This window comes from Heterodontus francisci, chromosome 34, assembly GCF_036365525.1.
Source record: "Heterodontus francisci isolate sHetFra1 chromosome 34, sHetFra1.hap1, whole genome shotgun sequence".
NCBI classification, from domain to species: domain Eukaryota; kingdom Metazoa; phylum Chordata; class Chondrichthyes; order Heterodontiformes; family Heterodontidae; genus Heterodontus; species Heterodontus francisci.
Genome location: NC_090404.1, coordinates 15,039,636 through 15,063,882, shown reverse-complemented (window position 1 = coordinate 15,063,882; position 24,247 = coordinate 15,039,636). Strand labels below are relative to the sequence as shown.

At 46.3% G+C, this 24,247-nt stretch overlaps 1 protein-coding gene across 1 annotated transcript; it reads right to left on the bottom strand.

The window, feature by feature from the left end:
- Positions 1-674: 674 nt before the first annotated feature.
- Positions 675-22,602, bottom strand: LOC137349101 (uncharacterized). The gene is made up of 3 exons (XM_068014444.1): positions 22,473-22,602; positions 6,142-6,225; positions 675-2,491 (listed from the first exon to the last, which is right to left on the bottom strand). The coding sequence occupies exons 2-3, from the start codon at positions 6,208-6,210 to the stop codon at positions 737-739; spliced, it is 1,824 nt and encodes a 607-aa protein (XP_067870545.1). The 5' UTR covers positions 6,211-6,225; positions 22,473-22,602; the 3' UTR covers positions 675-736.
- Between the last annotated feature and the right edge of the window lie 1,645 nt (positions 22,603-24,247).

Below are 24,247 nucleotides of genomic sequence, written 5' to 3'. Positions count from 1 at the left end.
TGCCACATTGCAGTGCTCCCTCAGTACTGCACTGGAGTGTCAGCCTTGATTTTTGTGCTGCAGTGGGACTTGAAGCCAGAGCCTTGTGACTCAGAGGTGAGAGTGTGACCCACTGAGCCACAGCTGATAGGCCTAGTCCTGCCTGGCCTAATCCAGGTTGGCCTTCCATACCCTACCCTCCGAAACCTCAGCTTATCCAAAACTCTGCTGCCCGTGTCCTAACTCGCATTAAGTCCTGTTCCCCTATTATCCCCTTAGCTCGCCGACCTACACTGGCTCCCGGTTAAGCAACAACTCAATTTTACAACTCTCATCCTTGTTTTCAAAGCCTCTCTCCATGGCCTCGCCCCCTCCCTACCTCTGTAACCTCCTCCAGCCCCACGACCCTCCGAGATCTCTGCGCTCCTCTAATTCCGGCCTCTTGAGCATCCCCCGATTTTAATGGCTCCACCATTGGCGGCCGTGCCTTCAGCTGCCTGGAGCCCCGAGCTCTGGAATTCCCGACGATGGGCTGAATGGCCTCTTTCGCCGAGGTACTGTCCAATTGGAGGAGGGCATAGCAAAGAAAAAAAAAGCAGAGAGACAATGTTGAACATGCTAAAGATCTTAATTAGGGGCCAAGACAAAGTCCTGGTCAGAAAGGGAAAAAAAAAATTCTTTTATTTTAAGCCGGTTATTTACAAATCTTTCCCCCCACCGTAAACACCCAGCCTCTTGTCCTTTCATCCGCCTGTACTCAGCTCTTCTTTTCTTCTGGCGGGTACAAGTTCTCCATGTATACGGTCCCATAGTCGGTGGGGTTGAAATACTGGGCTGCTGTCTGTTCCTCATTGGTCAGCCGCTGTCTCCTGAAGTATTCTGAGGTCATCCCATGTGATGGCTCCTGGGTCTCCAGGCTCCTGGTCCTCCCATACTGTTTAGCTAAGGGGAAAGGGCCAATAGTGCCGGCTGTGTGCACGCTGATTTGCGATCCGGGCCGGATGAGACTGAGGCTGGGGCTATAGCTGGTCTCGGTGCTGTGGCTCACCCTATAGTCGTGGCTAGGCCCAGGATTGTGGGCAAGCACGAGGCTACGGACAGTGCCGAGGTTGCGGACAGTGCCAAGGCTACGGCTGGAGCTGTGGCTAGGCTCAAAGTTGTGGTGGAGGCTGGTGGAGAGTGAGCCCTGGCTAGGCCCGGAGCTGGCCGGGGGGCTGTGGTTAGGCCCCATGCTGGCCGGGGGGCTGTGGTTAGGCTCCATGCTGGCTGGGGGGCTGTGGATAGGCTCCATGCTGGCTGGGGGGCTGTGGTTTGCCCTGCTGCTGGCCGGGGGGCTGTGGTTAGGCCCCATGCTGGGCGGGGGGCTGTGGCTTGGCCTGACGCTGGGTGCGGGGCTGTGGCTAGGCCCGAGGTTGGGCGGGGGGCTGTGGCTAGGCTTGAGGCCGGGCCCGGGGCTGGGGCTCGGCCCATGGTTGGGCCGGGGGCTGTGGCTCGGCCCAGGGCTGGGCCCGGGACTGTGGCTGGGCCCGGGGCTGTGGCTGGGCCCGAGGCTGTGGATGGGCCTGGGGCAGGTCCCGAGGCTGGGCCCGAGGCTGTGGTTAGGCCCGAGGCTGGGCCCGAGGCTGTGGAGTGGCCCTTGGCAGGTCCCGACGCTGGGCCCGGGGCTGTGGAGTGGCCCTTGGCAGGTCCCGAGGCTGGGCCTGGGGCTGTGGCTAGGCCCGAGGCTGTGGAGTGGCCCTTGGCAGGTCCCGAGGCTGGGCCTGGGGCTGTGGAGTGGTTCGGGGCAGAGCCAGGGGTCGCAGCTACAGTCAGGTGGAGGCCGGGACCCGGGCCTGCTGACTTGCAGCTGGGAATGGTGGGGCGATAGGGGCGGGCTGTCGGCGAAGGCGACGGTCAGGTTGTCCAAGAGCAGGTCATTGGGCGAGGCCTCGAGCACCGGGCTGGACATTGAGCAGTAATCATCGCTGTGGGAGAGCACTGAGAGCTCGGCCTCCCAGATCGATTCGGCCGCCCGGTACATTTCGCTGACGGCGGTGGAGGAAGGCAGGTCCTGCAGGAAGTGGGTGGACGTTGCCGCCTGGGCCGCCGGCGGCAGGCCAGCGGGGCTGCAGTCGAAGGCCGGCTGCGGCCCTCCCTCGCTCCAGGACCTGGTCGTGCCGCCGATGAAGCAGCGGAGCCGGAGGTGCGAGGCGCTGGGCTCGGCCTCCGAGCGCTGGTCCAGCACGCAGTACAGATCCAGCTCGTCCGGCGACTTGGCCTGCGCCTTCGGCTCCGCGTCGCTGTCCTTGCACCGGCTGCTGAAACCGCCGCCGTCGCTGCCCCTCCTCCTCGTGTCTGCCACCGAGGCCTCGGGGGACCTGAAGACACAGACGGTGTCCGAGTCTCGCTTGCTGGCCGCCGGCGCCTGGTGGGTGGCCACGATCTCCTGAGCCAGCGACAGGAGATTGTCCAGGTCGTCGACGGACGTGGTCTCGGCCTCGGAGATCTTAAACGCGTCCGATGTGCGGGATACCTGGAGAAACGAGACGGAAAGAGAAAGGAGAGGGGAATGAGAGTCGGGCCCAGGGCAAAACTTCCTCTCTCTCAAAGCCCGTCCCAATCCTGGTTCCCCCACCCCCCCCATCCCAACCTGCTTCCCTATTCCTGCCGTGATCTGCCCATCATGGTTCCCTAATCACTTCCCATCCCCCTCCGCCCCATCGCTTCCCACTCCCAATGTACCCCCCCTCCCCACCCTGGCCCCATTGTGATCCCCCCTCCTCCCCTCCACAGCCTATGGTGAGCCCATCCCATACTAACCTTGTGCACAGCACCCATCCCCTGCCCTGCGTCCCATCTCGCCATCCTGCTCCACGTGGCATTGTGTGCCCACCCTCCAAATCATGCCTGAGGACTTGAAGCACAAGCTGTCTTTCAATTCCATGGCCCTTCCCTCCCTCACTATTCAGGCTCTCTCCTGCCACCTCCACCACCCCCCGGCCCTTGCCCAGACTCTAGGAATATAGGAACAGGAGTAGGCCACTCGGCCCCTCGAGCCTGCTCCGCCATTCAACTAGATCATGGCTTGACGCCATTTACCCGCACTATCACCATATCCCTTGATGTCGCTAGTATCCAGAAATCTATCGATTTCTATCTTGAACACGCTCAATGACTGAGCCTCCACTGCCCTCTGGGGTAGAGAATTCCAGGGATTCACCACCCTCTGAGTGAAGAAATTCCTCCTCATCTCAGTCTTAAATGTCCTGCCTCTTATTCTGAGACAGTGTCCCCTTGTTCTAGACTCACCAGCCAGTGGAAACATCCTATCCACATCCACCTTCTCAAGGGCAACTAGAGATGGGCAATAAATGCTGGCCTGGCCAGCGACGACCACATCCCATGAATGAATTAAAAAAAAAACGTGTCACGCCCTGTAAGAATTTTGTACGTTTCAATGAGATCACCTCTCATTCTTCAAAACTCTGGAGAATACAGGGCCAGTTTCCTCAATCTCTCCTCTTAAGACAATTCTGCCATCCAGGGATTATTCCGGTGAACCTCCGTTGCACTCCCTCTATGGCAAGTATATCCTTCCTGAGATAAGGAGACCCAAACTGTACACAGTACTCCAGGTCCAGTCTCACCAAAGCTCTAAAAAACTGCAGCAAGACATCTTTACTCCTGTACTCAAATCCTCTGGTGATGAAGGCCAACATACCATTTGCCTTCTTAATTGTTTACTGCACCTGCAGGTTAGCTTTTCGAGACTCATGAACAAGGACACCCAGGTCCCTTTGGACATCAACACTTCCCAACCTCTCACCATTTAAGAAATTCTCTGCATTTCTGTTTTTCTGCCACAGTGAATAACTTCACACTTATTCACATATTTCATCTGCCGTGTTCTTGCCCATTCACGTGGCCTGTCCAAGTCCCCTTGAAGCCTCCTTGCATCCTCCTCACAACTCACCATTCCCTTCTAGTTTTGTGTCATCAGCAAATTTGGAAATATTACATTTGGTCCCCATATCCAAATCATTTATATCGATTGTGAACAACTGGGGCCCAAGCACTGATGCTTATGGTACTCCACTAGTAACAGCCTGCCATCCTTAGAATGACCCGTTTATTCCTACTCTCTGCTTTCTGTCTGTTAACCAATTCTCAATCCATTGCAGTATATTACCCCCAATCCCATGTGCTCTATTTTGTTCATTAACCTCCTGTGTGGGACCTTATCAAAAGCCTTCTGAAAATCCAAATACACTACATCCACTGGTTCTCCTTTATCTAGGCGACAAGTAACATCCTCAAAAACAGGTTTGTCAGACATGATTTCCCGTTCAGAAATCCATGTTGACTCTACCCAATCATATCATTATTTTCTAAGTGTCTAATTATCACATCTTTTATAATAGATTCTAACATTTTCCCTATTACTGACGTCAAACTAACAGGTCTGTAGTTCTCTGTTTTCTCTTTCCCTCCTTTCTTAAACAGTGGGGTTACATTTGCTACTTTCCAGAATCTATAGAATTTTGGAAGATAGTCACCAATGCATCCACTATCTCTATAAACCCATTTTGTGTCTTAGAGGAATGCATATTTTTTGCAGACCATTTAATGCTTCCTTAAATGCTCGCCATTGCCTGTCTATCATTAAATCTTTTAGTGTATTTTCCCAATCCACCATCGCCAAATTGTCCCTCATACCTTCATAGTTTCCTTTTGTTCAGATTTAAGACCCTCGTTTCAGAATGAACTGCATCACTTTCAAATTTAATGTAAAATTCTATCATATTGTGGTCACTATTTCCCAAAGGCTTACAGCAAGGTTATTACTCAGCTCTTTCTCATTACATAACACTAAATCTAAAATAACCCAATCCCGAGTTGGTCCTTCAACGTACTGCTCCAGAAACCCATCCCGTACAGACTCCAGGAATTCAACCTCCACAGCATTAGTGCTGATTTGGTTTACCCAGTCTAAATGTAAATTGAAGTCGCCCATTATTACTGTATTACCCGATACATGCACCTCTAATTTCCTGATTTATACTGTGCCCAACATTACCACTACTGATTGGTGGCCTATAAACAATTCCCACCAATGTTTGCTGCCCCTTGCTGTTTCTTCGCTCCGGGTTGCTAGCTCCAGTTTGAGAATGTTTTAAAGTGTAGAACCTGGTAGAGGGCATGAAAATTCAGAAGGGTTCCAATAGCTATGTCAGGCTGCTCACAATCTCCCTTCTGTGCCCACAGTCTGAACTCCCTCCCCCCCGCTCCCCCACCCCCCCCCCCCGCTCCTCCACCCCCCCCACCCCCGCGCTGTCTGGGACTTAACCCCTCTTTTGGTCTGCGGCCTGCAGTCTGTCTCCCCTCGCTCGGACTCTCCTCGCTCTTACGGTGCACAGGATTTCCATTGCATTTGCTCAACTGTACACACTATAGGTCTCCTTCCCAAAGGAAGGAGATACTTGCCTTAGAGGGAGTGCAGCCAAGGCCCACTGGACTGATTCCTATGATGAGGGGATTGTCCTGTGAGAAAAGATTGAGTAGACGAGGACTATATTCCCTGAGTTTAGAAGAATGAGAGGTGATCTCACTGAAATGTATAAAATTCTGAAGGAGGTTGACTGGGTAGATACTGAGGGGCTGTTTCTGCTACCTGGCGAGTCAAAAACTAGGAGGCACAGTCTCAGGGACGAGGTCGGCCATTGCGGACTCAGATGAGAAGGCATTTTGTCTCTCAGAGGGTTGTGAATCTTCGGAATTTTCGACTCCAGAGGGTTGTGAATCTTCGGAATTTTCGACTCCAGAGGGTTGTGGATGCTCCCTCGTTGAATACATTCAAGACTGAGAGCGATAGATTTTTGGGCACTAAGGGATGCGAATGATATGGGGAGCGGGAGGGAAAGTGGAGTTGAGGCAGATGATCAGCCATGGTCATACTGAATGGCGGAGGAGGCTCAAGGGGCTGAATGGCCTACTCCCGCTTGTATTTCTTATGTTCCTGTTAATGGGCTTAAAATCCCATTTGAACAGGATGGGGAGCTGGGCGGGAGGCAGGGAGTGATGGCCCAGTTTTCCAATGGTGTGCTGCCAGTGCACACCAGGAGTGTTAACTCTCAATTCACACTAGGTACAGTGTGGAAGGAAGCGAAGGGAATAGTGCCCTACCTCAGTTGCTGCACGTTCTGCGTAGTTGATGGCCACTGGCGAAGGCGTTCGGATCCTCGCAGGTTCCATGTGTCTGTCTGATTCCTTCAACGGTCAGAAAAACATTAGTTAGAGCAATTTCTCTCTCTCTATCGGTCCCTAACATGGTCTGAAGTCTTGTTTTTCAGCGAAGACTGACGGTGAGTGACACATTTCATGATAGAGATGGTTTTCTATCGAAGTCTCCCATCTCTCCGTCACTCCTGCCTGGAGTCAATGTCTCACTTGACATCCCATTCCCAGCTCCAGCCCTCAGACCTGTGGCGCTGATCTCCACAGTATCATTTCCACAATGTCAACTGATGGACAATCTGCTTCCTGCTCAGCCCTGATACCTCACAAGGTCTTTAAACAGCTCCCAAATCTTCTGTTATTCTATATATAAACCACCCGAACCCCTCGATTAGATTCCAGTCTGTAACTCACTCCCGGGTATCTGTTATTCTGTATATAAACCACCCGAACCCCTCGATTAGATTCCAGTCCGTAACTCACTCCTGGGTATCAGTTATTCTATATATAAACCACCCGAACCCCTCGATTAGATTCCAGTCTGTAACTCACTCCCGGGTATCTGTTATTCTATATATTAACCACCCGAACCCCTCGATTAGATTCCAGTCTGTAACTCACTCCCGGGTATCTGTTATTCTATATATTAACCACCCGAACCCCTCGATTAGATTCCAGTCTGTAACTCACTCCCGGGTATCTGTTATTCTATATATTAACCACCCGAACCCCTCGATTAGATTCCAGTCTGTAACTCACTCCCGGGTATCTGTTATTCTATATATTAACCACCCGAACCCCTCGATTAGATTCCAGTCTGTAACTCACACCCGGGTATCTGTTATTCTATATATTAACCACCCGAACCCCTCGATTAGATTCCAGTCTGTAACTCACTCCTGGGTATCAGTTATTCTATATATAAACCACCCGAACCCCTCGATTAGATTCCAGTCTGTAATTCACTCCCGGGTATCTGTTATTCTCTATATAAATCACCCGAATCCCTCGATTAGATTCCAGTCTGTAACTCACTCCTGGGTATCAGTTATTCTATATATAAACCACCCGAACCCCTCGATTAGATTCCAATCTGTAACTCACTCCCAGGTATCTGTTATTCTATATATAAACCACCCAAACCCCTCGATTAGATTCCAATCTGTAACTCACTCCCAGGTATCTGTTATTCTATATATAAACCACCCAAACCCCTCGATTAGATTCCAGTCTGTAACTCACAAACCTTATTGAGTTTTTCGAGAAGGTGACCAAACAGGTGGATGAGGGTAAAGCAGTGGATGTGGTGTATATGGATTTCAGTAAGGCGTTTGATAAGGTTCCCCACGGTAGGCTATTGCAGAAAATACGGAAGTATGGGGTTGAAGGTGATTTGGAGCTTTGGATCAGAAATTGGGTAGCTGAAAGAAGACAGAGGGTGGTGGTTGATGGCAAATGTTCATCCTGGAGTTTAGTTACTAGTGGTGTACCGCAAGGATCTCTTTTGGGGCCACTGCTGTTTGTCATTTTTATAAATGACCTGGAAGAGGGTGCAGAAGGGTGGGTTAGTAAATTTGCGGATGACACTAAGGTCAGTGGAGTTGTGGATAGTGCCGAAGGATGTTGTAGGGTACAGAGGGACATAGACAGGCTGCAGAGCTGGGCTGAGAGAAGGCAAATGGAGTTTAATGCGGAAAAGTGTGAGGTGATTCACTTTGGAAGGAGTAACAGGAATGCAGAATACTGGGCTAATGGAAAGATTCTTGGTAGTGTAGATGAACAGAGAGATCTTGGTGTCCAGGTACATAAATCCCTGAAAGTTGCTACCCAGGTTAATAGGGCTGTTAAGAAGGCATATGGTGTGTTAGCTTTTATTAGTAGGGGGATCGAGTTTCGGAGCCACGAGGTCATGCTGCAGCTGTGCAAAACTCTGGTGAGACCGCACCTGGAGTATTGCGTGCAGTTCTGGTCACCACATTATAGGAAGGATGTGGAAGCTTTGGAAAGGGTGCAGAGGAGATTTACCAGGATGTTGCCTGGTATGGAGGGAAGGTCTTACGAGGAAAGGCTGAGGGACTTGAGGTTGTTTTCGTTGGAGAGAAGGAGGAGGAGAGGTGACTTAATAGAGACATATAAGATAATCAATGGGTTAGATAGGGTGGATAGTGAGAGTCTTTTTCCTCGGATGGTGATGGCAAACACGAGGGGACATAGCTTTAAGTTGAGGGGTGATAGATATAGGACAGATGTTAGAGGTAGTTTCTTTACTCAGAGAGTAGTAGGGGCGTGGAACGCCCTGCCTGCAACAGTAGTAGACTCGCCAACTTTAAGGGCATTTAAGTGGTCATTGGATAGACATATGGATGAAAATGGAATAGTGTAGGTCAGATGGTTTCACAGGTCGGCGCAACATCGAGGGCCGAAGGGCCTGTACTGCGCTGTAATGTTCTAATTCACTCCCGGGTATCTGTTATTTTATATATAAACCACCCGAACCCCTCTATTAGATTCCAGTCTGTAACTCACTCCCGGATCTCTATTATTCTATATATAAACCACCCGAACACCTTGATTAGATTCCAGTCTGTAACTCACTCCCGGGTATCTGTTACTCGATATCTAAACCACCCGAACCCCTTGGTTAGATTTCAGTCTGTAACTCACTCCCGGGTATCTGGTACTCCATATATAAACCACCCGAATCCCTCGATCAGATTCCAGTCTGTAACTCACTCCCAGGTATCTGTTATTCTATATATAAACCACCCGAACACCTCGAACAGATTCCAGTCTGTAACTCACTCCCGGGTATCTGTTATTCTATATATAAACCACCAGAACACCTCGAACAGATTCCAGTCTGTAACTCACTCCCGGGTATCTGTTATTCTCTATATAAACCACCTGAAGCCTTCGATTAGATTCCAGTCTGTAACTCACTCCCGGGTATCTGTTATTCTCTATATAAATCACACGAGCCCCTCGATCAGATTCCAGTCTGTAACTCACTCCTGGGTATCTGTTATTCTATCTGTAAACCACACGAACCCCTCAATTAGATTCCAGTCTGTAACTCACTCCCGGGTATCTGAAATTCTATATATAAACCACCCGAACCCCTCGATTAGATTCCAGTCTGTAACTCACTCCTGGGTATCTGTTATTCTGTATATAAACACCCGAACCCCTCGATTCGATTCCAGTCTGTAACTCAGTCCTGGGTATCTGTTATTCTTTATATAAACCACCCGATCCCTTCGATTAGATTCCAATCTGTTACTCGCTCCCGGGTATCTGTTATTCAATGTATAAACCACCCAATCCCCTCGATTAGATTCCAGTCTGTAACTCACTCCCTGGTATCTGTTATTTTATATGTAAACCACACGACCCCCTCGATTTGATTCCAGTCTGTAACTCACTCCCCTGTACGAACAGAGGTAAATGATCTAGATCTAATTGCCATTACCGAGACTTGGGTACAAGGAGATCAAGGTTGGGAAATGAATATTCCAGGGTACACAATCGGAGAGACAGACTGGCAAAGGAGGAGGGGTAGCCCTGATAGTAAAGGATGACATAAGGACATTAATAAGAAGGGATCTGGCCTCAGAAGTTCATGAAGTAGAATCAGTTTGGGTGGAAATTAGGAATAGCAGAAGCCAGAAAACACTGGTTGGAGTAGTTTACAGGTCCCTTAACAGTAGTTATATTACTGAACAGAAGATTGAACAGGAAATTATTGGAGCATGTAAAACAGGTAATGTATTAATTGTGGGGGCTTTAATCTTCATATTGACTGGAACAATCAAATTGGCTACAGTGGTCTAGAAGATAAGTTTGTGGAATGTTTTCGTGACAGTTTCTTGAAGCAATGCATTATAGAACCAACTAGGGATAAAGCTATCTTCGATCTCGTATTGTGTAATGAAGCAGGGTTAATAAGCAATGTCATAGTAAAAGATCCAGTGGGAAATAGTGATCATACCATTGAATTTCATGTGAAGTTTGAAAGTGACACATTTCAATCACAAACAAGAATCTTAAACTTAAACAAAGCCAATTATGAAGGTATGAGGGGAGAACTGGCTGAGGTTAATGGGGAAAAAATGGAAGGTATGGCAGTAAATGAACAGTGGGAAACATTTAAAGGAACAATTCAAAGGGTTCAACAGAAGTACATTCTGTTCAGAAACAAAAACTCATCAAGAAAGACCCAACCATGGCTCACTCAGAAAGTTAAGGAGAGTAATAGACTAAAAGAAGAGGCTTACAATGTTGCAAAAAAATAGTAGCAAGTCTGAGGATTGGGAGTGTTTTAGAAACCGGCAAAGGGCCACCAAAAAGTTGATAAAAAGGGAAAAAATGGAATATGAGAGTTAGACTGGCCAGCAATATAGAAACTGATTGTGAGAGCTTTTAAAAGTAGATAAAAAGGAAGAGAGTAGCTAAAGTAGATGTTGGTCTACTAGATGTTGGCAGAGACAGGAGAAATGATCATGGGGAATGAGGAAATGGCAGAGGCAGTGAACAAAGATTTTATGCCTGTCTTCGCAGTAGAAGACACAAGTTCCATACCAGAGGCAGTAACCTAGGGGCTAAAAAGAGTGTGGAAATTAAGGATATTGATATCAGCTGAGAAAAGGTATTGCAGAAACTTGAGGGACTAAAATCTGACAAGTCCACAGGACCAGATGGCTGACATCCTAGGGTTTTAAAAGAGGTAGCTGCAATGATAGTGGATGCGCTGGCTATGATTTTCCAGAATTCCTTAGATTCAGGAATGGTCCCATCAGATTGGAAGTTGGCAAATGTTACACTGCTTTTCAAGGAAGGGCGTAGAGAGAAAATAGGGAACAACAGGCCAGTTAGCCTGACATCAGCCGTTGGGAAGATGCTGGAAATTATTATTAAAGAAGTCTTAACATTGCACTTGGAAAAACATAGTATGATTAAAACAAGTCAGCATGGTTTTACTAAAGGGAGATCCTGTTTGACAAATTTATTAGAGTTTTTTGAGGATGTAAGTAGTAGGGTAGATAAAGGGGAACCAGTAGATGTAGTATACCTGGATTTCCAAAAGGCATTTGATAAGGTGCCACATAAAAGATTAATAGGCAAGATAAGGGCTCATGGTGTTGGGGGTAATATATTAGCATGGACAGAGAGTGGGCATAAATGGGGCATTTTCAAGTTGGCAGGCAGTGAATAGTGGGGTGCTGCAAGGATCAGTGCTGGGGCCTCAGCTATTTACACTCTATATTAATGACTTGTATGAAGAGACAGAGAGTAATGTATCTAAGTTTGTTGATGATACAAAGCTCAGTGGAAAGGTAAGCTATGGTGAGGATGTAGAGGGAGGATGCAAAGAGATGCAGACAGGCTAAGATAGAAAACAAGATAGAAAATGGAGTATAATGTGGGGAAGTGTGAACTTGTTCACCTTGATCATAAAAATAGAAAAGCAGAATATTTTTTAAAAGGTGTGAAACTGGTAAGTGTTGATAGAGAGACTTGGAGGTACTTGTACAAGGACCGCACCAAGTTAACATGCAGGTGAAGCAGGCTATTAGGAAGGCAAGTGGCATGTTGGCCTTTATTGTAAGGCGATTGGTGTACAGGAATAAAGAAGTCTTCCTAAAATTGTACAGGGCTATATTGAGACAGCACCTGGAAACTGTGTGCAGTTTTGGTCTCCACATTTAAGATAAGATGTATTTGCACTGGAGGCAGTGCAGTGAAGATTTATTAAATTGGTCCCTGGGATGTTGGGTTGTCCTATGATGAGAGACTGAGTAAATTGGGCCGATATTCTCTGGAGTTTAGAAGAATGAGAGTTGATCTAATTGAGACATACAAGATTCTGAAAGGGCTTGATAGGGTAGAAGCTGAGAGATTGTTCTCACTGATCAGGGAATCTAGAACACGGGGACACAGTCTCAGGATAAAGGGACAATCATTCAGGACTGAGATGAGGAGAAATTACTTCACTCAAAGGGTTTGTGAATCTTTGGAATTTTCTGACCCAGAGGGTTGGGGATGCTCCATCATTGAATACATTTAAGGCTGGGATAGATAGATTTTTGGTCTCTCAGGGAATCAAGGGATATGGGGAGTGGGTGGGAAAGTGGAATTGAAGCCCAAGATCAGCCGTGATCGTATTGAATGGCAGAGCAGGCTCGATGGGCCGAATGGTCTACTTCAGCTCCGATTTCTTGTGTTCTTGAGAACAAGTTCAGCCAGGCAGAGGAGGGTGGCGGTGGATGGGGACTGGTTGGGCCTCTGTTCAAAGGAAGCAGCTGAGACCAGAACTGTTCACCGTACTCCAAGTGTGGTCTAACCAAAGTTCTATATAATTTTCACATAATATCTCTGCTCTTCAACTCCATCCATCCAGAAGTGAACCCCAGTGTTACCTTTGCTTTCTTATGCCTGTATGAACCTGCATCATTAGTTTTTGGTGGTCTGTATCTGTACCTCCCAGATCCCTCTGCCCCTCTGCCCCATTTAGACACTTATTTTCCAAGGAGTATGTGACCTCCTTCTTCTTCCTACCAAAATGTACCACCTCACACTCACCTACGTTGAAGCTCATTTGCCAATTATGCACCCGTTCTGCAAGTTTATTAACATCTTCCTGTGTTTTCTCACAGTCCTCCTCTGTATTAACTACAACACCCACACCCTCCCTCCCCAACCCCCGCGCCCTGAAAGTAAGGTATTAATATAGAAAATGATAAACAGACTATGACAGCAAGGGACAGAGCATACAAATCTAAGAGTAAATCAACAAATAAGGCTAGAGGTTACAAAAATAATAAAAGGACAAAACTAAAGGCTCTGTATCTGAATGCACGTAGCATTCGAAACAAAACAAATGAACTGAGAGCGCAAATAGAAATAAATAAGTACAATCTGCTAGCCATTACAGAGACATGGCTGAGGGATGACATAATTGGGACCTGAATATTGAACGATACATGGCATTTAGGAAGGACAGGACGCTAGGAAAATGTGGAGGGGTGTCTCTGTTAATTAATGATGGTATTAGCACAATAGAGAGGGATGACCTACGTTCAGGAAACCAGGATGTAGAAACAGTTTGGGTAGAGATGAGAAATCCTAAAGGCAAGAAGTCACTTGTGGGAGTGGTGTACAGGCCGCCTAAGGTCAACCACACTGTAGGATGGGGTATAAAGGAAGAAATAATGGCAGCTTGTCAGAAAGGTACAGCGATAATAATGGGGGATTTTAACCTACGTATAGACTGGAAAAATCAGATGGGCAGAGGTAGCCTAGATGAGGAGTACATACAATGTTTTCGGGATAATTTCCTGGAACAGTACGTTCTGGAGCCAACCAGAGAGCAGGCTACACTAGACCTGGTATTGTGCAACGAGATAGGATTAATTAATGACTTCATAGTTAAGGTGTTCCTAGGTAGCAGCGAACATAATATGATTGAATTTTACATTCCATTTGAGGGAGAGAAGAGTGGGTCCAAGACCAGTATTTTAAACTTAAATAGGGCAATTATGAGGGCATGAAAGCAGAGTATGTAAACTGGCAAATTACATTAAGGGATAGCTCTATACAGATGCAGTGGCAGACATTTAAGGGGATATTTCAGAATACACAGAATAGATACATTCCAATGAGGAAGAAAAATTCCAAGGGGGGACCCGCAATCCGTGGTTAACTAAAATAGTTAAAGACAGTATCAAACTTAAAGAAAAAGCATATAATTGTGCAAACATGGGTGGCAGGTCAGAAAATTGGACAGAATATAAAAAACAGCAAAGAATGACTAAAAGATTGATAAGGAAGGAAAAATTAGAGTACCAGAGAAACCAACCAGAAATATAAAGACAGATAGTAAGAGTTTCAATAGATATTTAAAAAAGAAAAGTTAACAAAGTGAGCGTTGGTCCTATAGAAAATGAGTCTGGGGAATTAATAATGGATAATAAGGAGATGGCAGATGAACTGAACAGATATTTTGCATCAGTCTTCACTATTGAGGATACAAGTAACATCAAGTATTAGCTGTAAATCAGGAAATGGAAGGGAGGGAGGAACTCAAGAAAATTACAATCACCAGGGAAGTGGTACTGAACAAATTGTTGTAGCTGTGGGCTGACAAGTCCCCGGGTCCTGATGGACTTCATCCTAGGATCTTAAAAGAAGTGGCTAGTGAGATAGCTGATGCGTTGGTTTTAATTTTCCAAAATTCCCGAGATTCAGGGAAGGTTCCACTAGGCTGGAAAATTGCAAAAGTAACTCCTTTATTCAAAAAGGGAGGGAGACAGAAAGCAGGAAGCTACAGGCCAGTTAGCTTAACATACTTAGGGAAAATGTTAGAAGCTATTATTAAAGATGTTATAGCAGGGCACTTAGAAAAATTGAAGGTAATCAGGCAGAGTCAACATGGTTTTGTGAAAGGGAAATCATGTTCAACCAATTTATTGGAGTTCTTTGAGGGAGTTACATGTGCTGTGGATGAAGGGGAACCGGTGGATGTGTTGTACTTAGATTTCCAGAAGGCATTTGATAAGGTGCCACATCAAAGGTTATTGCAAAAAATAAAAGCTCATGGTGTAGGGGGGTAACATATTGGCAAGGATAGAAGTTTGGCTAGCTAACAGGAAACAGAGAGTAGGCATAAATGGGTCATTTTCTGGTTGGCAAGATGTAACGAGTGGTGTGCCACAGGGATTTGCACTGGGGCCTTAACGTCTTACAATTTATATAAATGACTTTGATGAAGGAACCGAAGGTATGGTTGCTAAATTTGCTGATGACACATAGATAGGTAGGAAAGTCGGTTGTGAAGAGGACATAAGGAGGCTACAAATGGATATGGATAGGTTAAGTGAGTGGGCAAAGACATGGCAAATGGAGTATAACGTGGGAATTGTGAAATTGTCCATTTTGGCAGGAAGAATAAATAAGAAGCATATTATCAAAATGGTGAGAGATTGCAGAGCTCTGAGATACAGAGGGATCTGGGTGTCCTAGTGCATGAATCGAAAAGGTTAGTATGTAGGTACAGCATGTAATTAGGAAAGCTAATAGAATGTTATCATTTATCGCGAGGGGAATTGAATACAAAAGTAAGACGTTATGCATCAGCTATACAGGGTATTGGTGAGACCACATCTGGAGTACTGTGTACAATACTGGTCTCCTTATTTAAGGAAGGATGTAAATGCGTTGGAGGCAGTACAGAGAAGGTTTACTAGACTAATATCTGAAATGGATGGGCTGTCTTACAAGGAAAAATTGGACAGGCTGGGTTTGTATCCACTGGAATTTAGAAGAGTAAGAGGTGAGTTGATTGAAACATATGAGATCTTGAGGGGTCTTGACAGGGTGGATGTGAAAAGGATGTTTCCCCTTGTGGGAGAATCTAGAACTAGGGGTCACTGCTTAAAAATAAGGGGTCGCCCATTTAAGAAAGAGATGAGGAGAATTTTTTTTCTCTCAGAGGGTCGTGAGTCTTTGGAACTCACTTCCTGTAAAGGCGGTGGAAGCAGAGTCTTTGAATATTTTTAAGGCAGAGTTAGATAGATTCCTGATAAGCAAGGGGGTGAAAGGTTATCGGGGGTAGGTGGGAATGTAGAGTAATCAGTTCAGCCATGAGGGGCCGAGTGGACCACTCCTGCTCCTAATTCGTATGTTCATATGTTCTTAGAATGTACAGAGGGAATGAGTATTTATACCTCACTTCATCTCACACAATATCCTGGAACTCCCTTCCCAACAGAACTGCGGCTGTAACTACCCCACACGGACTGCAGCGGTTCAAGAAGGCAGCTCACCACCACCTTCTCAAGGGCAATTAGGGATGGGCAATAAATGCTGGCCTTGCTAGCGATGCTCACATCCCATCAATGAATAAAAAAAAATTCTGTGATATTAATCAAGAAATAATGGGAGCTTGGAACAAAGGTAATGCAATAATCAAAGGGGGAATTTAACCTTCATATAGACAGGACAGATCAAAGCAAAGCAGTCACTCAGCTCTCCTCGGTCTCCCCATTGTAGAGGCGATCGCATTATGAGCAGCGAATACAGTATACTAAATTGAAAAAATTTCCAATAAATCGCTTCTTCACCTGGAAGGAGTGTTTGGGACCTTGATCTCTGCCCTGTCTCTGTACTCGCTGGAATCCTGTTATGTCTCTAACCTCTCCCAGTTCTGTTGAAAGGTCACACTGACCTGAAACGTTAACTCTGTTTCTCGCTCCACAGATGCTGCCTGACCCGCTGAGTGTTTCCAGCCTTTTCTGCTTTTATTTTAGTCAAACACGATTTGCCCCGTACAAATCTCTGTTACCTTTCCCTAATTAACCTGCATTTGCCCAAGAGACCTTAACTTTGTCCCAAATCATCACTCCGCAAGGACATTGGTTCTAGTTCTATTCATGTTCACTCCGTCCAGCCTGTACAGGTCCCACATTCTCCAGAACCAGTCCCAATGGCCCAGGAATCGAAAGCCCTCCCTCCTGTATCGCATCTCTCCAGCCACACATTCATCTTAATTAATTAACAACCTCAGAGTAAAGGCACCTTTAGGTAGCAGCGACCACAATATGAATGAATTTTACATCCAGTTTGAATGAGAGAGGAGTGGGTCTAAGACTAGTATTTTAAACTTAAATAAGGGCAACTATGTGGGTATGAAAGCTGAGCAAGCTGAAGTGAATTGGGTTATTAGGCTAGGAGACAGATCAATAGAGAAGCAGTGGCAGACATTTAAGGGGATATTTCAGAATACTGAGAATAAGTATATTCCTACTGTAAAGAAAAATTCTAAGGGGAGGACCGACCATCCGTGGTTAACTAAAGAAGTTAAGGAAAGCATCAAACTTAAGGAAAAAGCATATAATTGTGAGTGGCAGGTCGGATGATTGGTCAGAATATCAAGAATGGCAGAGAATGAACTAAAAGGTTAATCAGGAGAAAAAAATTAGAGTATGAGAGGAAGCTGGCTAGAGATGTGAAAATGGATAGATAGAGATTCTGCAGTATTTAAAAAGTAAAAGAGTAAGTAAAGTGAGTGTTGGTCCTCTAGAGAGTGAGAATGGGGAGTTAATAGTAGATAATAAGGAAATGGCAAATGAAATGAACAAATATTTTACTTCTGTCTTCACTTTTGAGGATACAAAAACCATTCCAATAATAGCTGTAAATCAGGAGGTGGAAGGAAGAGAGGAACTTGGTGAAATTACAATCACCATGGAAACGGTACTGAGCAAACTGATGGAGCTGTGGGCTGACAAGTCTCCAGGTCCTGATGGACTTCATCCGAGGGTCTTAAAAGAGGGGCTAATGAGATAGTAGCTGCGTTGGTGTTAATTTTTTTAAATCCGCTCAATTCTGGAAAGGTTCCATCAGACTGAAAGTAGTAAATATAACCCCTTGATTCAAGAAGTGGGAGAGGCAGAAAACAGGTAACTACAGGCCAGTTAGCTTCACGTCTGTCATGGGGAAGGTGTTAGAATAGATCATCAAAGAGGCTATAGCTGGGCATTTAGAAAAACTCAAGGTAATCGGGAACAGTCAGCATGGCTTTGTGAAAGGGAAGTCATGTTTAACCAATTTATTGGAGTTCTTTGAAGGAGTAACATGTGCTGTGGATAAAGGGGAACCCATTGATGTACTGTACTTGGATTTCCAGAAGGCATTTGACAAGGTGCCACATATAATGTAATTGTGCAAAGTAGGAGCTCATTGTGTAGTCGGTAACATATTAGCATGGATAGAAGATTAGCTGGCTGGCAGAAAACAGAGAGTATGCATAAATGGGTCCTTTTCTGATTGGCAGGATGTGAAGAGTGGAGTCCTGCAGGGGTGTGTGCTGGGGCCTCAACTTTTTACAATTTATATCAATGACTTAGATGAGGGGAGCGATGGCATGGTAGCTAAACTTGCAGATGACACAAAGATAGGTAGGAAAGTATGTTGTGAAGAGGACATAAGGAGGTTGCAGACTGATATAGATAGGTTGAGTGAGTGGGCAAAAATCTAGCAGATGGGGTATAATGTGGGTAAATGTGAAGTTGTTCACTTTGGCAGGAAAAATAAAAAAGCGGAGTATTACTTAAACGGAGAATGACTGCAGAATTCTGAGGTGCAGAGGGAGCTAGGTGTTCTAGTGCATGAGTCACAAAAGGTTAGTATGCAGGTACAGCAAGTATTAAAGAAGAAGGCTGATGGAATGCTATCCTTTATTACGAGAGGAATTGAAAATAAAAGTAAGGATGTTATGCTTCAGTTGTACAGGGCATTGGTGAGACCACATCTCAAATGCTGTGTGCAGTTTTGGTCTCCTTATTTAAGGAAGGATGTAAATGCATTGGAGGCGGTTCAGAGGAGGTTTACTAGATTGATACCTGAATGAGGGGGTTGTCGTATGAGGAAAGGTTGGACAGACTGGGCTTGTTTGTACTGGAGTTTAGAAGAGTGAGGGGAGATTTGACTGAAGTATATAAGATCCTGAACGGTCTTGACAAGGTGGATGTGGGAAGGATGTTTCCTCTTGTGGGTGAGTTCAGAACTGGGGAGCACTGTTTTAAAATTAGGGGTCACCCTTTTAGGACAGAGATGAGGAGAATTGTTTTCTCTCTGAGGGTTGTGCGACTTTGGAACTCTCTGCCTCAGAAGGTGGTGGAGGCAGGGTCAGTGAATATCTTTAAGGCGAGGGTAGATAGATTCTTGTTCGGAAAGGGAATCAAAGGTTATCGGGGGGTAGATGGGAGTGTGGAATTCCAGACTTAAACAGATCAGCCATGATCTTATTAAATGGCGGAGCAGGCTTGATGGGCTGAATGGCCTACTTCTGCTCCTCATTCATATTGTCGTATGGTATCTTCTCTATCCTCCTATTTCTATACTCACTAATGCACGGTACTGGGAGTAATCTGGAGATTACTACCTTTGAGTTTCTCCTTGCTAGTTTCTTTCCTAACTCCCTAAAATCTGCTGCAGGACCTCATCCCTCTTTCTACCAATGTCATTGGTACCGATATGGACCTTGAACTCTGGCTGTTCACCCTCCCCTCTCAGAGTGCTCTGCAGCCGCTCAGTAACATCCTTGACCCTGGCACCTTGGAGGCAACACGCACGACCTCTTCCATCTAGAAGGACAAGGGCAGCAGATTCATGGGAACACCACCACCTGCAAGTTCCCCTCCAAGCCGCACACCCATCCTGACTTGGAACTATATTGCTGTTCCTTCACTGTCGCTGGGTCAAAATCCTGGAACTCCCTTCCTAACAGCACTGTGGGTGTAACTACCCCACATGGACTGCTGTGGTTCAAGAAGATAGCTCACCACCACCTTCTCAAGGGCAATTAGGGATAGGCAATAAATGCTGGCCTCATCAGCGATGCCCACATCGCATGAATGAATTAAAAACAATCCGGCTCCCGCCCACTGTACAGCCAGCCATGGTGCTGTGTTCTAGGCTCTGGCTGTAGACCCCATTGGAACCATCACTCTCACCAGTATCCAGAACCGAATACTGGTTGGAGAGCAAGTTGCATTCAGGGGGCTCCTGCACTACCTGTCTAGTCTTCCTTAACTGCCTGGCACTCACCCATTGCTTCTCTGCCTGCACATCCTTAAGCTGCAGAGTGGTCACATTTAGAAATGTGCTATCCATGACATTCTCAACCTAGTAATCTCATAGTAAAGGATTTTTGGGGAAGAGTGATCATGATATGATTGAATTTTACTCTGTTTGAGAGTGACATACTTAAATCCAAAACAAGACTTTGAAACTTGAATAATGCCAATTATATAGACATGAGGAGCGAGTTCACTACAGTTGATTAGGAAAACAGATTAAAAGTTATGGAGATTGATAAGCAGTGGCAAACATTTAAAGAAATAATTGAAATTTGTCAATGAAAATATATTCCATTCAGAAAAAAATTCATCCATGGCTGGTGAAAGTCATCAAGATTATAAGTATTAGATTAAAATAACAGGCTTATAGTGTTGCCAAGGGTAATAGAAAGCCTGAGGATTGGAGAGTTGAGGATGGGATGACCAAAAGAATGACAAATTGGGAAAAATTTGAATGAGTAAACTAGCAAGAAATATAAAAAAAGATTGTAAGAGCTTCTGCAAGTATGCAAAAAGGAGGAGAGTAGCTAAAGTAAATATTGGTCCCTTAGAGGTATAGACAGGAGAAATTATCACGGCAAATAAGGAAATGGCAGAGACGTTAAACAGATATGTTGGATCTGTCTTCACAGTAGAAGACACAGAATGCAAAAATAGTGGGGATTCAGGGGCTGATGAGAGTGAGGAATTTAAAGTAATTAGTATCAGTAGAGGAAAAGTACTAGTGAAAACAATGGGACTAAAAGACGACAAGTTCCCTGGACCAGATGGCCTGCATCCTAAAGTATTAAAAGAGGCAGCTGCAGAGACGGTGGAGGTGCTGGCTATGATTTTCCAAAGTTCCCTAGATTCCACAAAATTGGAAGATAGCAAATGTAACGCCACTATTCAAGAAAACAGGGAACTACAGGTCAGTTAGCCTGACAGCAGTCATCAGGAAAATGCTGGAATTTATTAGCAAGGCACTGAGCAAATCATAATATAATTCCGCAGAGTCAACACGGTTTTATGAAGAGGAAATCTTGTCTGACAAATTTATTAGAGTTTTTTGAGGATGTAACTAGTAGGGTAGACAAAGGGAAACCAGTAGATGTAGTATACTTGGATTTTCAAAAGGCATTTGATAAGGTGTCACACATAAGGCTAATACACAAGATGGAGTTGGGGGTGATATATTAGCATGGATAGTGGATTGGTGAACGGACAGGAAGCAAAGAGTCGGGATAAATGGGGCATTTTCAGGTTGGTATAATGCAACCAGTGGAGTGCCACAACAATCAGTGCTATAGCCTCAGCTATTTACAATCTCTATTAATGGAGTATAATGTGGAGAAAATATGAGGTTATTCACTTTGGTTGGACGAACAGAAGAATGGAATATTTTTTTTAATGGCCTGAAACTTTTAAATGCTGATGTTCAGAGGGGTTCTGGAGGTCCTTGTACAAAAATCACAGAAAGGTAGCATGCAGGGACAGCAAGCAATTAGAAAGGCAAATGGCATGTTGGCCTTTATTGCAAGAGGGCTCGAATACAAGAGGAAGGAAGGCTTGCTACAACTATATAGAGCTTTGGTCTCCCTACCTATGGAAGGATATACCTGTCTTAGAGGGGGTGCAATGAAGGTTTACTAGATTGATACTATGATGAGAGATTCAGTAGAATGGGTCCAAACTCTCTGGAGTTTAGAAGAATGAGGTGGTCTCATTGAAAGGTATAGGGTTCTGAGAGGACTCGACAGGCTAGATGCTGGGAGGATGTTTCCCCCCTGGCTAGAGAGTTTTGACCGTGGGGGCGTGGTCTCAGGATAAGGGGATGGCTTTTGCGGACGGAGATGAGGAGAAATTTCTCCTCTCAGAGGGTTGTGGATGCTCAGTCCTTGAGTATATTCAAGGCTAAGATCGATAGATTTTTGGACTCTAGGGCAAACCTATGAATCAAGGGATATGGGGAGTGGGTGGAAAGGTGAAGGTCAAAGTTCACCCATCGTCTTACTGGATGGCGGAGCGGGCTTGAGGGGTCGTAACGCCTCCTCCCGCCCCTATTTCTTACGTCCTTATGGCATCTCTCAGAAACAATCCACAGGGAGAACTTGTGTGTTGAGAATAGAACTCCACCACATCCCATAAACCTCCCGCAGAAAGTTTCACTGACACGGCGCTTTCAACGGACCCATGAAAAATCCCGCCGAGGGGGACACACGCAAGCACATCGCCTGATCGCCCCTCAGAAACATCTCAATCCCAGCTGAGGCCGGTCCGGCGGTGGTGCCCTGCGGCCAATTGATCTTGACGTGCAAGGGACAGCTGGGGGATGGGGGAACGCCCCCTTCGTCAGACCCTCCCCAAACAGCCGGGCACCTCATCTGTGCCTGGTGCGGTTGGCAAACGTGCTCTCATCGGAAGGGGATGGCACCTCCAACAAAGCAGCATTCCTGCAGCAGGATTATTACGAGGGCAGTGCGGGTTCAAACCACACCCCCACCTCCTCCCCCCCTGATGAGCCCAGTGTCAAAGGAATTGAGTTACACATTTTGGGGGGGAATGGATGGGTTCTTTCTTTTGACAAAAAAAATGCATGCTGCCCTGATTTTTTTTTCTGTTGCTTTTTCTTTTTTTTTCTGCAAACGTGCGATTTCCACTTACAGAAACTGAGTGTGAGGTGCTGGAGATTCCCCGTGGAGTGCTCAAACCATGCTGCAGCTCTCTGTGTGCTCTCCCGCCGCTGCAGCCCTCTCGGCTGGGTTGGCTTCCCACCGCCTCTGAGTCCCCATGGTGATCCCCGGAGCACGTGCCGTCTGCGGCATTGTGACGCCGGCGCAGAGGCCGCCGAAGGTGGGGGAGGGGAGGGGAGGGGAGGGGGGTGGGGCAAAGCCCGCGCCGCGCATGCTCACTCGGGCCACCTCCTTCCACCCGGCGCCGTGCAATTGTGGGACATGTAGTCCCACTGGGGACTACAACTCCCGAGAATCATTGCGACCGAAGGCTGGGTAAGGGAGGGAGGGAGGAGCAAAGAGCTCCCAGTGCATGCTGGGAAACAGGCTCAATGCCAGAGGAGTGAATGCGCCATATTTTTCTATTTTCTTTTCCAGTTCATTCGTGGGCTGTGGGCCTTTATTTGTCCATCCCCCCAGTCGTCCCGGGGAAAGAAAGGGCCATGGAGTCATCTAGGGCACACTAAGAGGCCGTTTGGCCCGTCGAGCCCATGCCAGCTCTCCGCCGAGCCATGTGGCCAGTCCCACTCCCCCGCTCGATTCCCGTAACCCCCCCCCCTTCCATCGCAAGTCTATTTCTCTTCGGCGCCCGTCCAACTTCCTCTTGAAGTCATTGATCATCTCTGCTTCCACCAAGGAGAACAAACCCAGCTTTTCCAACCTGACCCTTGTAGCTAAATTCCCCCATCCCTGGAACCCTGGTAAATCTCCTCCGCGCCCTCTCAAGGACCTTCACATCCTTCCTGAAGTGTGGAGACCAGAATTGGATGCAATACTCCAGTTGGAGCCTAACCAGAGCTTTACAAAGGTTCAGGATAACGTCCCTGCTTTTGTACTCAATGCCTCTATTTGTGAAACTCAAGATTCCATAGGCTTTACTGATGTTGAATGATGATTTTTAATCCACCAGCTGGAAACCCGAATTGAATTTTAAAGTAAGACACTAAAGGTGACTTGATGCTCGCAGCTAAAGATGGCTCCCCCGATTTGCATCACTGTACCTTCCACATTCCAATCCATTGAGACGGAGACACCGTGTCTGCAAAGACCTATCAAGGATAATGATCTGGGGAACGTGAGTGAACCACATATCCTGTCCCCGTTAGCAAGGCATCAAGGCATTCACCGGAGGTATTCGACTGGTGGAGATGAACCATTAAACCTAATCACTTGAACACCCTAGCTGTGAGAAAGGGATTGCTAGACATGGACTAATTAAGTTGCAAGAGGGAGTACACTAGTAGCGATCATGCTTGAATCACTGGGTGACGGTCATGTGACAGGCCCACCCTTCATGTGCTTAAGCTTCTGTTTTCTCTGCAGTAAGGAGACAAGCAGATAGACACTAACGAGTGAAGACCTGAGTGGGTTTCCACCTCCACCCCACCCTTCTTCCCTCTCTCTCTCCAACCCACCTAGCAAACTTCTAACCCTGTTTGCTGACTGTAACCAGCCAGAGATACCCTGCTGCAGACAGAAACTGAAGGAAATCAACCCTGCCCTGTCTCCAGGAGAACATCAAATCAGCCATTTACGTCTTCAAATCGGAAGTCTCCGGACCGCCAAAGGAAAGTCGCAGGGCCACTGAATTCAGCCTGAAGCCAGCCGAGTCACCAACCTCCACAGATTGTATTCCCCCCCCTTTATTTCTCTGGACTCTAATTTGATCAATCTATCTGTCCTCACTTTGTAATCTATTTGTGTGCG